An 11,645-nucleotide genomic window follows, 5' to 3' on the forward strand; every position below is an offset into this window, starting at 1 on the left:
GCTTCACTTGTAGCAGTACATCTCGAATTAAAACCTTCTATCCTTTTTCTGTTCCTTGAATTTCGTGTATCGAATTAAAAGCTTCGTTTCAAGTGTCCTACATGCGTGCGAAAATAAAGGCTTCGATTTGCCACAGGGATAGCAGAATAATATTATGTTAATTAAATGATACATATTAATAACAATAATAACATTATTATTGTCGTATCAAAACGAGTTATTTTTATCTCTGGTTGGGTAATTATATATTTTGGAATCAAAGGAAACAACTGAAGTAGAAGAAACAAAAACACGAGGGAACTTGTTTCCAATTTCTAAGCACTATATGGTATAACTTTACTTTTCTCTTCTTTTTTTCCTATTACTTTTATTCTCTACCACTACTCTTCGCTAAATCGCTATATCGTTTCTCTCTCTCTCTCTCTCTCTCTCTTATCCAATCTTCTCTTCCTTGTTATTTTCCCTCAAATACAACTATAATTATTTTTCATTGAGTATCAAAAAGGAAGAAAAGGAATAAGCAAAATATCGTATAATATAATATAATCCGCAAAACATTGGTACGATTGATGGCAATGGTCTCGTATCAGAGGTTCTCCTGTTCTGTACACAATTTTACACAAGACTGTCGGCACATATACATACGTGTTACATATAATAGCTACATTTTACTACAACTACATTTCGCGTTTAGCCTCTTCGTTTTTTTTTTTCGTTATAATTTTTTGTTAAAGTGAAACTCGCGACCCATTATGTCCGTAAGCGATCGCTGATTATCAAGGTCATGCGAGAACACTTATGTTAAAATGTAATAAAAAGGAATATGGAGAGAGGGGGGAAAATGTAAAGGAAAGAAAGAACGATAATAAAGTGTATAAATGAGAAGCGTAAATTAATTACTTGGGTGAAACAATACATAACAGACATGACGTCGCGAAATCAATCGTTCAATTAAGACCTTCCGTACACGTAAAAAAGGAACATAAGAGAAAAATAAAAGGAAAAAGAGACAATGCGAACAAAAATATGCTGATACAAGTTAATGTATGCTGTAATGATACTACATTAAATATTATGTATAACGAATCTTATTCTGATGAATGAATATCGTTGATTACATTAAGCAGGCAGTGGGGCCGTCGTCACGTAAATATAACTTTATGCGTCCCTAGCAACAGTGCTATTATAATACTATTATTGCTGTGGTGGTAATAATGTTTATTATTATATTATGGTTATTATAACATATAACGTAACTATAGGAAATGGAAGGTAAATAGTAAACATCATCCACTGTTTCGGCTGAAACTAGTACGAGTAATAAGTATTCTACTAGCTGAACACTCGATAATACATAATAAAAAATGTTCATTTTGATTGAACATTTGAAAATCTTTCTTAACGGGGATTTCAACAAGTGTTCAATATACATAGCGACGATATCGTAATTGAAACGGTACCCTACATACACAGGTGTAAGATTTCCTACCCGTTTCGATAAAAGCTCGTGGAAATTGTTGCGAGAGCTTTCGGCTCGATTAATTCCAGGGAGCGCTTCAATTATTGTCTAAGATATATTGTTATAATAATTTAAAGCCTATTTTCAAATTTGATTTATGATAATTGCAATATACGATACAAAATTATTATATGATATACAACAATAAAGTAAATAAATGAGTAAAATAAATAAATATATATATATATATATATAAATAAATGAATAAACAAACGAATAAACGAACAAATATAAGCAAACAAACAAATAATTAGAATCAACCCTGCCTGCTGTATATATTCATTATTCTCCAACTGTTAATCGATATGCAATTCAATTTTACATACATTTCATTCTTTTAACGCACCACTCGACTCTTCTCGTCTACGTTCAATCATATGCGGTAGAAGGAAAAATCATTTTTTATAATCAATTATTATATAATAATAATAACAATATCCTTTGAAGTCAATCTGCTAAAACAAAAAATTATTCAACTTTCAGATATTGCTATTTTCATTCCTCTTTTACTTAATATGTGAGCTTTGATCAAACTTCGATATGTTCTACGTCGCGCCTTACATATGCTTCAATTTTCTGGTTAAAATTTTCATTATTCTTTCTTAATAATCAATACAATGACAAGAAGGGGAAGAAGAAGACTAATAATAGTGATATAATAATAATAATGATGATGATGATAATAATTTATAATGATAATAAATTCAATTCAAGATCTGTTGATTGCTAAGGGTATGAAATTATTGCATAAAAATTAACAAGTCATTTTGTTATCATAAAAAAGTGTTTAATTTAGAAGATAAGCTTACACGTTAATAATACCAAAGAAACAGAAAACTTATAACGTTTGAAATATAGAGAACATTTCTATAACATCCATTATATTAAATAACAAATTATAAAAAAAATTCAAAGCTTTTGCACCTCTCGTTCTTTCGTACCGGCTAAACAATGAATAATTTCCAAAAAAATTGGTTAACATTTTTTAGTTTGTATCAACCTGACATATGTATAAACAGAATAGATGCAAAAGCAACAAGAGTAGCAGCAATGATTGTAGATGATTTGATCTCATATTTTAATTTGAAAGGAAAAAAAGCATATTGCAGAATTCATTGTTTAGCCGAAACGATTGTGGTTCACTATTCTCATCATATAGTAAAAATAATAAATATTTACACGTGACACATTTATACAAAAAGTCAGTACGTGGAAAAAAAGAAATTGGCATGATTGTCGAATCTTTGCGATGTTTCTCTCTGAATCGACAGCGTGCGACGTATTTAAACAGCATTATCATATGTAAATGCACCACATTTTTCTCCACATCCGTCCTATTATTGTTATACTTATTTTTTCCTTCTTTTAAATGGCCAAAATCTAAAGAAATAAATACTAATAAATTAATAAATATAATTTTGATGATGCATCGAAAATAAAGCAAATGATACTATTAACATTATTTACTCGAGAGAAATACAGCGCAATCACGCTTCTAGTCGATTAACAGAGAGAGAGAAAGAGAGAGAGAGAGAGAGAGAGGAATCAAATTTCAAAAAGTTATGGAAAATTTGTAGTGTCGATTAAAATTAATTTTCTATACATATTTTACGTGTATACGTACATTCATATGTACACCGTTTGTGCATTCAACATATTTTGCGTACACGTAAAGTGTATGCATCTGCGTGCAGTATACATATAGTATATGTATCTTACTTTTTCTTTATTTATACGTCTCTGTTCTGTACCTGCCTGTCTGCCTGCTTTTTACCTACCCTATCTATTTACTTGCTTGTGTACCTATCTATAAAATATTTGCCTACATGCCTACCTACTTATCTACCTAATTATATCTTCTTGTTATGTATTTATTTACTCTTTATCAACTTACCTACCTACTATATATTTATTTATTTATGTGAATTTTAAATAAATAGAGACAAATGGTGGAGGCTTTAAAAAAATCCTAATTCATACTTCTTGCGTATCGATTTAGAAAACAATGATAAATAAAGCTATTTGTACATAGCGGAAGATATATCCTATAAATTTTATAAAACTGATTACACTCTCTCATTTGAATTATTCAAGATGTTTTAGCAAAGTTCAATGTTCCAACAATTTCTTCGTTACATCCTTATATGTTTCGCTAATAAAAAATAAAGCTTCATGCAACGTGTTGAAAGTGTATTTAACAAATCATGAATTATCCTTGGTGGTGTAGTAATCTCATTTGTTTCCTACTCGTGACGGACATACACTCATTCTCCCTCTCCCTCTCATTTACATGCACACATATTCACGTTTACATATTCGTATACATATAGTATGTATACAATTATATACACACGTATGTGCATATGCGAGCCCAACTACCCACACACATACGTGTATCTTGGACTTTAAGCATAACGCTTTTTTGAACAATTATTTTGCTCTCTAGTAAGTATAATAAATTTTCATATAATTATTTCGTTCTTTCCTAATAAATATGGCGACGATACATTTCAAGAGGGCATCGATTGTGCCTATACATACACGTATGCTTCTACAAACATGATCCATATAACAGAAGTAATTTACATTCATTACATCCAATTTCTCGGATATCGTCGCATATTATTCTTCTCTCATTTTTCTCTTTTAATTCTGTTACTATTCTATCATCTCTCTCTATCTTACTCATTCTCTTTCTCTCGTTCATACTCATTCACTGATTTCTTTCTTCATATAAAAATAACACGCAATGCCAAAACTATCCAACATTGCTTTGTACATTCGCCCGTGCTCCAATGAAAAAAATCAAAACCTAACAAATCTAGACACATTCAGTATGACATCATTGGGACTAATTTTGCTTTCGGGTTTAATCAGAAACTTATCGCTAAAACTTAAAACTATTTCTAGACTGTATTCATCTTCATCCATCTTCATCTTAACCGATTTCCTTTCTTTCTTTCTCTCCTTCTTACTTCCCAACGCTAAAATTTTACAATATACAGAGCACCTTCCTGTAGTTTTTGAAAATTTTTTTATAATTGTACATACAACACATACATACAAGCGTGTGTACACACGCATACGATTACTCATTCATTCAGTGTTATTCCAAACGTATCGATGTACTCTTTTCTACAAGTCTTGTGACATAATTAATACTTTTTGTTCGTATATTCGTAAACATTATCAAATAAAGTATTTAAAAATACATAGTTCTCGAACATCTAACACACGATATTCTTTCGATTTCCTTAACTTACATAATAATTTACAGAACATAAATAATTGCTAATGATAGTTTCGCAGTAGATGCAATAGCAAAATGTTTAATGATAATAGCATGTTATAATAATATAAATCGTAAGAGCGAAGTAATAGTAATAAGTAGAAATAGTTCAAATGTTAAAGCAAATACTAATTTACCATGGAATTTTCTTCCCTTATGTTTCCTTTTTACTAAGAGAAGGAATTGTTCATTGTCTGTTATTAAACTTTCTCTTTAGACGACCGGTTAAATACTTTTCACGAAAATTAATTTTGCACATGTAACAATGCATATTTTTGCATATATGTATATATGCATATATTTGTAACATATTCCAAATTGAAGAGAATTCATTCTTTACAGCTACATCGTTTTGTATTTCTATTTCAATGAGTAAACACTGATGTGCATTGTTTTATCGCATGCATTCAACACTCATTGTACGCATTGTTTCCTTCTCCAGAATAGACTTTGTAATATGCTCTAGATCTTCTTTATCCTTCTATAATTGCACAATATTCAGAATATCTATTATCTATTTTTTGTCTCCATAAAACATTTACGAATTATATCCCCGAATCAAATTCTTTTCACATATTGGTTCCCAAACTTGTAATGTTAGTATGCGACAAAACAAAAGAAACAAAGAAAAGTAAAAGAAATAATATCAAATATTATATACAATGTTGAAAGTATATTAGAATATATATAAAGAGAGTATAGTATCTATCGCGAGTGAGTCATGGATAGTTTTACTTTCTTAATCAATTTAGTAAAACCGCAGTTTTCCGTTCTTCTGTTTTATAGATATATTTGCACAACCTTTTTTTTGCATCTTCTAAAGGCTTTTTACAAATTTTTAATTGCTTATTCAAAAATTATCGCAATGATTTATCTTGTATGTGTGCGTGTGCGCGCGACAATGTTAATTACTGTAGTATAACCGTCAGTTATTTGCAAATTATTAAATTCACTGAAAATATTTAGTTTGGATATTTTGAAAATCAAAAAACTGTAAGACATTTGAAGATCTTGTTGCATCATCAATATCGATGATCTTTTTATATTGAAAAACATGTTTATAAAGAAATTTACTATTTAATAAGGAAAAGAATTTAAATCATTGCGCTACGTTTTTGATGTAAATACAAAACAAGGAATCACAGTATTTTCCAATGTCCTGTGACTAGTTCATAGTAGTACGCTGTTTACTTAAAGAAACCGTTTAACTACTTTACAGGGTGATACTTTCGTTAATTAATACAGAGGCAATGCCATCGCGGTGATAACGCCATGTCGGCTTATATCTGTTATCAAAAGCCAGTATCAACCTTATATCAGCATCTAGGGCAGAAATAGCTCTTTCTCCCTCTTTCTGTGCGTACGCGCGCGCAAAAATATGTATACATGAAAAACGAAAACGAAAGTATGTGATTTATGATATAATTGGCGTTACTATCATCGAGTTAACTAACGAGAGAATCAGCCTGTACTAAATTACTAACAGATCTTATTGAAAGATAAACATATGTCTTATTTATAAATCCCCGTTCTTTTTTCTTTTTGTACGTGTACTTATTACGCTTGTACACGTGTAATGCGGTAAAAATTGCACTTTTCTCCAACTATTTATTGTTTGCTTCATCAGACTAGGAAGTTTGATGAAGATAATAAGAATTGAAACATTACTGCTTAGATACAATTTACCCTAAGTAATGTACATAACTGTACGAGTAATTTGCAGTTGTTCATTTTATATCTTCAGTCACACTAAGTATCAGCTTCTGCATCAATATTCTTTTTCTTTCCCAATTCCAATTTGTCACTCTGGTCTGTGTTAATTCTCAAGTAATAACAAACTTACATTTCTTTAGTCTTCTAAAATATTCTCGTTTTGAAACTTATTCATGCTTCTCCTTTCATCTTCCCTTTTCATTGCTTTTCGTTGATTTTTCTCCTTCTCCCCTTCCTTATCCATCTCCCTTTTATCATTTGTTTCTCCTTTCCCATATTCTTTCACTATTTCTTTTCGTTCATCCTTCTTCTTATTAGCTCCGACTACCTTGTGGCCTTCTTTTTTTAAATCTGGCTTCTCTACTTCCCCCACCTCATCATCACCATCATCCACTTGTTCTTTCCCCTCATCATCATCTTCATCTTCTTCTTCCTCCTCCTCTCCTTCATCCTCCTCTTCTTCTTCCACGGATGAAGAATCACTATCGCTATCTGAACTTTCGGAATTTATGAAAAGTGAACAATGATCATACTCTTCAGGATCTGAATACACTTCTGCTCCAGGAAATATATACTTTCCAGGTGCCAACTGATAATAGGAATTTTCTGCAAAAAGAAATAGTTGCAACGTACAACTTATATTTTTACATATAATGTAAAAATTGTTTTTATGTACATATTATAATTTTCATACAATTATAAAAGAAAGAAATATATATATATATACCTGGTAATCTCACGGCAAGACTTTTTCGTACTTTAGAATGCCAACAGTGCCGATCCAATCTTCCATTTTTTAATTCTTCTTTGTTAGTTTTATCTTCTCGACTGTCTACACTGTTACAACTATCACCTACACCGGAGTCTAATGCAGAATCGATAGAAGCTTGTCTCGGTTTAAAATTCATTTTTTCAATTTCAATAGAATCCATCGTAGAGTAATCGCTATTAATTTTTAACGACGCTCTATTTTCGATGCAATGATGTGGCTTTAAGGTAGAATCTAATAATGTACTTTCTGAGGAGATTTCTATTATCCTCGGAAATACTTGACACTCTTCTAAACTGTAAATTTTCCCGATATCCTTCGACGTAGATTCTACAGAAACAGTATGAAATTTATAATCGATCGAACTCTCTGAAGTATTTTCTGTCTTCGAGGAGCACAAGTTAAAATCTAACATGCAATTGCTGCCAAAATTCATTCTTTTTGGACTGCTTTCCACACTTGACTCGCCTAATCTTCTCTTTGGACTTTCCTCCAAAAGGTTGAACTTGTCTTCCATACTATTCGTGTGGTCATTGCAGAAGGGAGAAACGCGCGCATTCATATTTTCCACGTATTGCTCTACGACATTATCATGAACCATTAGACTGTCTTGACTTTCAATAGAACATGAGTCGTGCAATTTAAAATCAGTCTCCATACTATCTCGAGATAATACAGTATTTGACGTAGTATCTTGGCTTTGCTCCCAAGTGTCATCTGGTAAGTGACGCATCGGCAAAAGCTGTGTTGCTTCTTTAAGGATCGTATCGTTCCAGCATACTTCTTTGTAGTTATTCTCCATTCTTTAAAAATGTAAAGATATATATATGATATAACATTCCTCTTTGCATATATATATATACATACATATACATACATAATCGTTGATATTTGTTACTTACAAGTGACAGAGTTGATTTATAATAATATCGCCATCTCCTAAGAGTTCAACATCGAACTTTAGATGTGGCAACGATTCACGATTAATGAGAATTTGTGGAACATGAGACGGAATGGAGGAAGGAATTAATGCTACTGGTCGGACCTTCAATGACGATCCGATTACAATTAAAAGATCACATTCATCTTTATCTTTGGCCATCGCATCGTGAAAAGCATCCGGAAGTCCTTCGCCAAAGAAAACAATGTCTGGTTTCATTATACCCTGTGTCACTAAATCTGTAAATTATAAAAATTTATAATGAAAATTATCCTGTTACTAACATTTCCGTTAGCCGTAGCAGATTGCGCTGTGTGTTTTACTCGATCGTAAACACAGATCGTATCTTTTTAGTTTGAGAAACGTTTGAACGGCGTATCGTAAACTGTACCCCGCAAATCTGGCTAAACAGCACGCACGGGTAACTTGATGCAACTTTTAAAAGTTTACCTTATATGCTTATAAACAAGCCAAGGTTTTACTCGTAGTTACAATTGATGTATCAACTTATGCGTAGATCAGAGTAAATGGCAACATCATTTAGCGAAGACGTATTCCGTTAAGAGTAGATAATGTTCTCTCATGGCCACCGACTCGCGACGCGCTACAGGAAAGACTAATAGCAAAAACTATCACTAGGTAGCTAATTTTCCACACCACAGAGAAATTAGCAATAAAAGACTACAAAATGACCATAGATGACATGACATCAGTCAATGTTATCAGAGTGTCTAATATTTATAATTACCTTTATAATTTTCGTTAAGATTAGTTTCCGAAATGGGAGGCAAAGTATTAACTCGACATTTTGGACACAGTGGTATCCTCTGGGAAAATATGTCTTCTCTAATGTCATCAGCTTTCACTTGATATTTACACCTTGTACACGATGCAGTAGCAAAAGAACCTTGAATATCGTGAAAAAGTCGATTTAATTCCAAAATGAGAAACAAATTTTTGATTGTAAGTATGCGTAAATATGTGCGTGTGTATGTATATGTACGCGTATATACATATATACATCACTCACCATGACATTCAATAACATTTACGATGCCTGCCACTTGCTCCAACGTATCGATATTTTGCGAGTAATTTCTTAAAAGTTTCTGTTGTTTATCAAGCATTTTTATGAACCTATGACAAGGACTAGGTTTAAATTGCCCAGGATATATTTCTCGTGCAAACTTGTAGAATGGTCTTGGGTCTTGACCAAAATAATTAATGTCAAACATTGCCTAATGGAACAAATGACGATTAATGTAGAAGAAAGGAAATTTCTAAATAAAATTGATAAATCAAAGAACATATTTTATAGTTGCATTACCTGTGGATCTGGTAAATCTGGAAAATCTTGTGCCAATCTCGAGTAAATACCGTCTCTACTTCTAAAATCAGGAATTCCACAACTAACGCTTACTCCTGCTCCAGTTAGAACTATTATTCTATTACTATTACGTATCAATCTAACAACATCTGTTAAAGTATTTATATGTTTCAATTTTTGTCGACGTGGTGGTTCTGACATCATATTTATTATAATCTGAAATACATCCAAATAAAATATTGGGTAATAAGAAACAGATATTAAAACTTTCAGTGTACAATATATTATTAGATAATATTATATAGTTTCCTTTTACACACCTTCCAAAGAGTTAGGTCATCGACCTGCTCTGGAATTTGTGTAGAATCCATGAGAAGATGATGTAAAAGATCTCGAGGATCGGCACCTATCAACATTTGCTTCTGAACCCACGAAGATGCATTTCTCCATTGATGATTAATATCACCCTCACCAGAAAAATCAGAAAGTCCTGATAAATCAGATAAATTTGAAACTGTTGATGATACTTCATCCTTCTCATCTGCTGTGTCAATTCTGAAATGTTACATAGGGGGAGAGATAATTTACTTTTCACTGTGATTTGTAAAAATTCAACAATTAATTACAGCAAAGTAAATAAAGAATGGATGATATATATATAACTGAAACTTACGGACAACCAGTGTCGTCACTAGTTGAATCAATTCGTGATGGAGTTGTCATTAAGTTTGTAGCATCTGGTGAAATAGATGCTGATTTTGACTCGTCGCTTAATTCATTGAATCCACTATCTCCACCATATGTTTCTGTAAAAGCATTAACTATATATTTCTTTATTACATAAGCAATAAGATATTAAAACACAATTTTCCTTTCCTTATTATTTCCTTTAATTTTCTATTTTCCTGCATTAATTACGGTTATAGGAAAAGTAAAACTCACAAAACCAACTTTTTCATATTTCCTCGATTTATCGAACGTAATAATGTAAAAATAGATGTATTTATCCAAGTGAAAATAGAAATCTATTGGTAATAAATCATTTTGAAAATATTCAAAAATTGGCGGGATGCCGTTAAATCGGATAGAAAAGCGCGTACCTACCTATCGTTCATGGATCGTGTATAATGAAATCGTCTATCATGCCATCTGTGAACGTTTGTCGAATACATCTTACTATGCACACACCTTTATATCGCGCTGATACTAGTTTTTCTATTTTCACCGAGTGAATTTTCATTTACGATTACTTCTATAAAGAATGTGTTGGGGGAGCAGTTCGAAACAAGTTAATTAACAAATAATTTTATTGGATTACAAAATAAAAATTTAGTAACATCGCAATAATATACTGGATAAAATGAAAAATGAACTACGAAGTTAGATATGCGACATACATAGAAACTGTCATGGCGGCTCTTGTCTTCAGTCAACTACGAATGAACCGATAACCACGGAAGAAAAGCGGACGCCTTCTTAACCGCCATCTTGCAATCTTGCAAATTTCATTAATGAATCGACCATATTTTTATCAAAATACCTTCGAGATCTTCATTGGGGGTATCATGCGACGTCTGACAATCTTGGAAATCAGGTTTCACGCAACTGACGCCGTTGTAACCGATGCCGTCAACTTTTCGTCGTTTTGCTGGGGACGAATATTCTGGCACCTCCGAGCCTGACGCCATTTTCAACAGCAATGCAATGCATAGTTTGATGCGCGCCCACAACCATTCCCACAACAGAGGTCGCCTGTGTCTTTAATGCTTTTCCCCTCCACTTTTTCGCTCGGTTTACAGAACACGACATTGCTGATATCTATCTACATAGAAATAGAAGTAGAAAAATATCAGAGAGAAGAAACAGGGATCGATATGCTCGTTTTACGTTATTCTGATTCCGACCAAATTCAATCAACTTGCTTTCAATTTCGATTCTAATTAAGAACTTTCTAGTTTTCATTTGACAACTTACACGCGTATTTAAGTATTTACATTGTATGTTGTCGGAACAAAGTATATTAGACTTTAATAAAATTATATTTTATTTTATATCGTAAGCATATCATGTTATATATATTCCTTTAGT

General features: G+C 32.1%; 1 protein-coding gene across 2 annotated transcripts; it reads right to left on the bottom strand.

Annotated features, from left to right (window-relative positions):
• Positions 1–666: 666 nt before the first annotated feature.
• Positions 667–11,378, bottom strand: LOC126914007 (NAD-dependent protein deacetylase sirtuin-1). 2 transcript variants are annotated; one of them, XM_050717394.1, is made up of 9 exons: positions 11,098–11,378; positions 10,231–10,363; positions 9,878–10,112; positions 9,558–9,773; positions 9,261–9,468; positions 8,979–9,137; positions 8,193–8,469; positions 7,249–8,093; positions 667–7,127 (listed from the first exon to the last, which is right to left on the bottom strand). In XM_050717394.1, exons 1-9 carry the CDS (start codon positions 11,243–11,245, stop codon positions 6,658–6,660), a joined length of 2,691 nt encoding a protein of 896 aa, XP_050573351.1. In that variant the 5' UTR covers positions 11,246–11,378; the 3' UTR covers positions 667–6,657. The 2 variants fall into 2 exon arrangements, with proteins under 2 accessions (XP_050573351.1, XP_050573352.1); XM_050717395.1 differs by having other exon boundaries at positions 10,662–11,239.
• Between the last annotated feature and the right edge of the window lie 267 nt (positions 11,379–11,645).

The sequence above is a fragment of the Bombus affinis genome, chromosome 3, assembly GCF_024516045.1.
Source record: "Bombus affinis isolate iyBomAffi1 chromosome 3, iyBomAffi1.2, whole genome shotgun sequence".
NCBI classification, from domain to species: domain Eukaryota; kingdom Metazoa; phylum Arthropoda; class Insecta; order Hymenoptera; family Apidae; genus Bombus; species Bombus affinis.

Coding starts and splice junctions, on each gene's coding strand:
- LOC126914007 (XM_050717394.1), bottom strand. CDS start 11,245: ATGGCGTCAGGCTCGGAGGTGCCAGAATATTCGTCCCCAGCAAAACGA. Junction 9,138..9,260: donor AAATGTTATTGAATGTCATG/GTGAGTGATGTA, acceptor ACGATATTCAAG/GTTCTTTTGCTACTGCATCG. Junction 7,128..7,248: donor TCTTGCCGTGAGATTACCAG/GTATATATATAT, acceptor TTCTTTTTGCAG/AAAATTCCTATTATCAGTTG.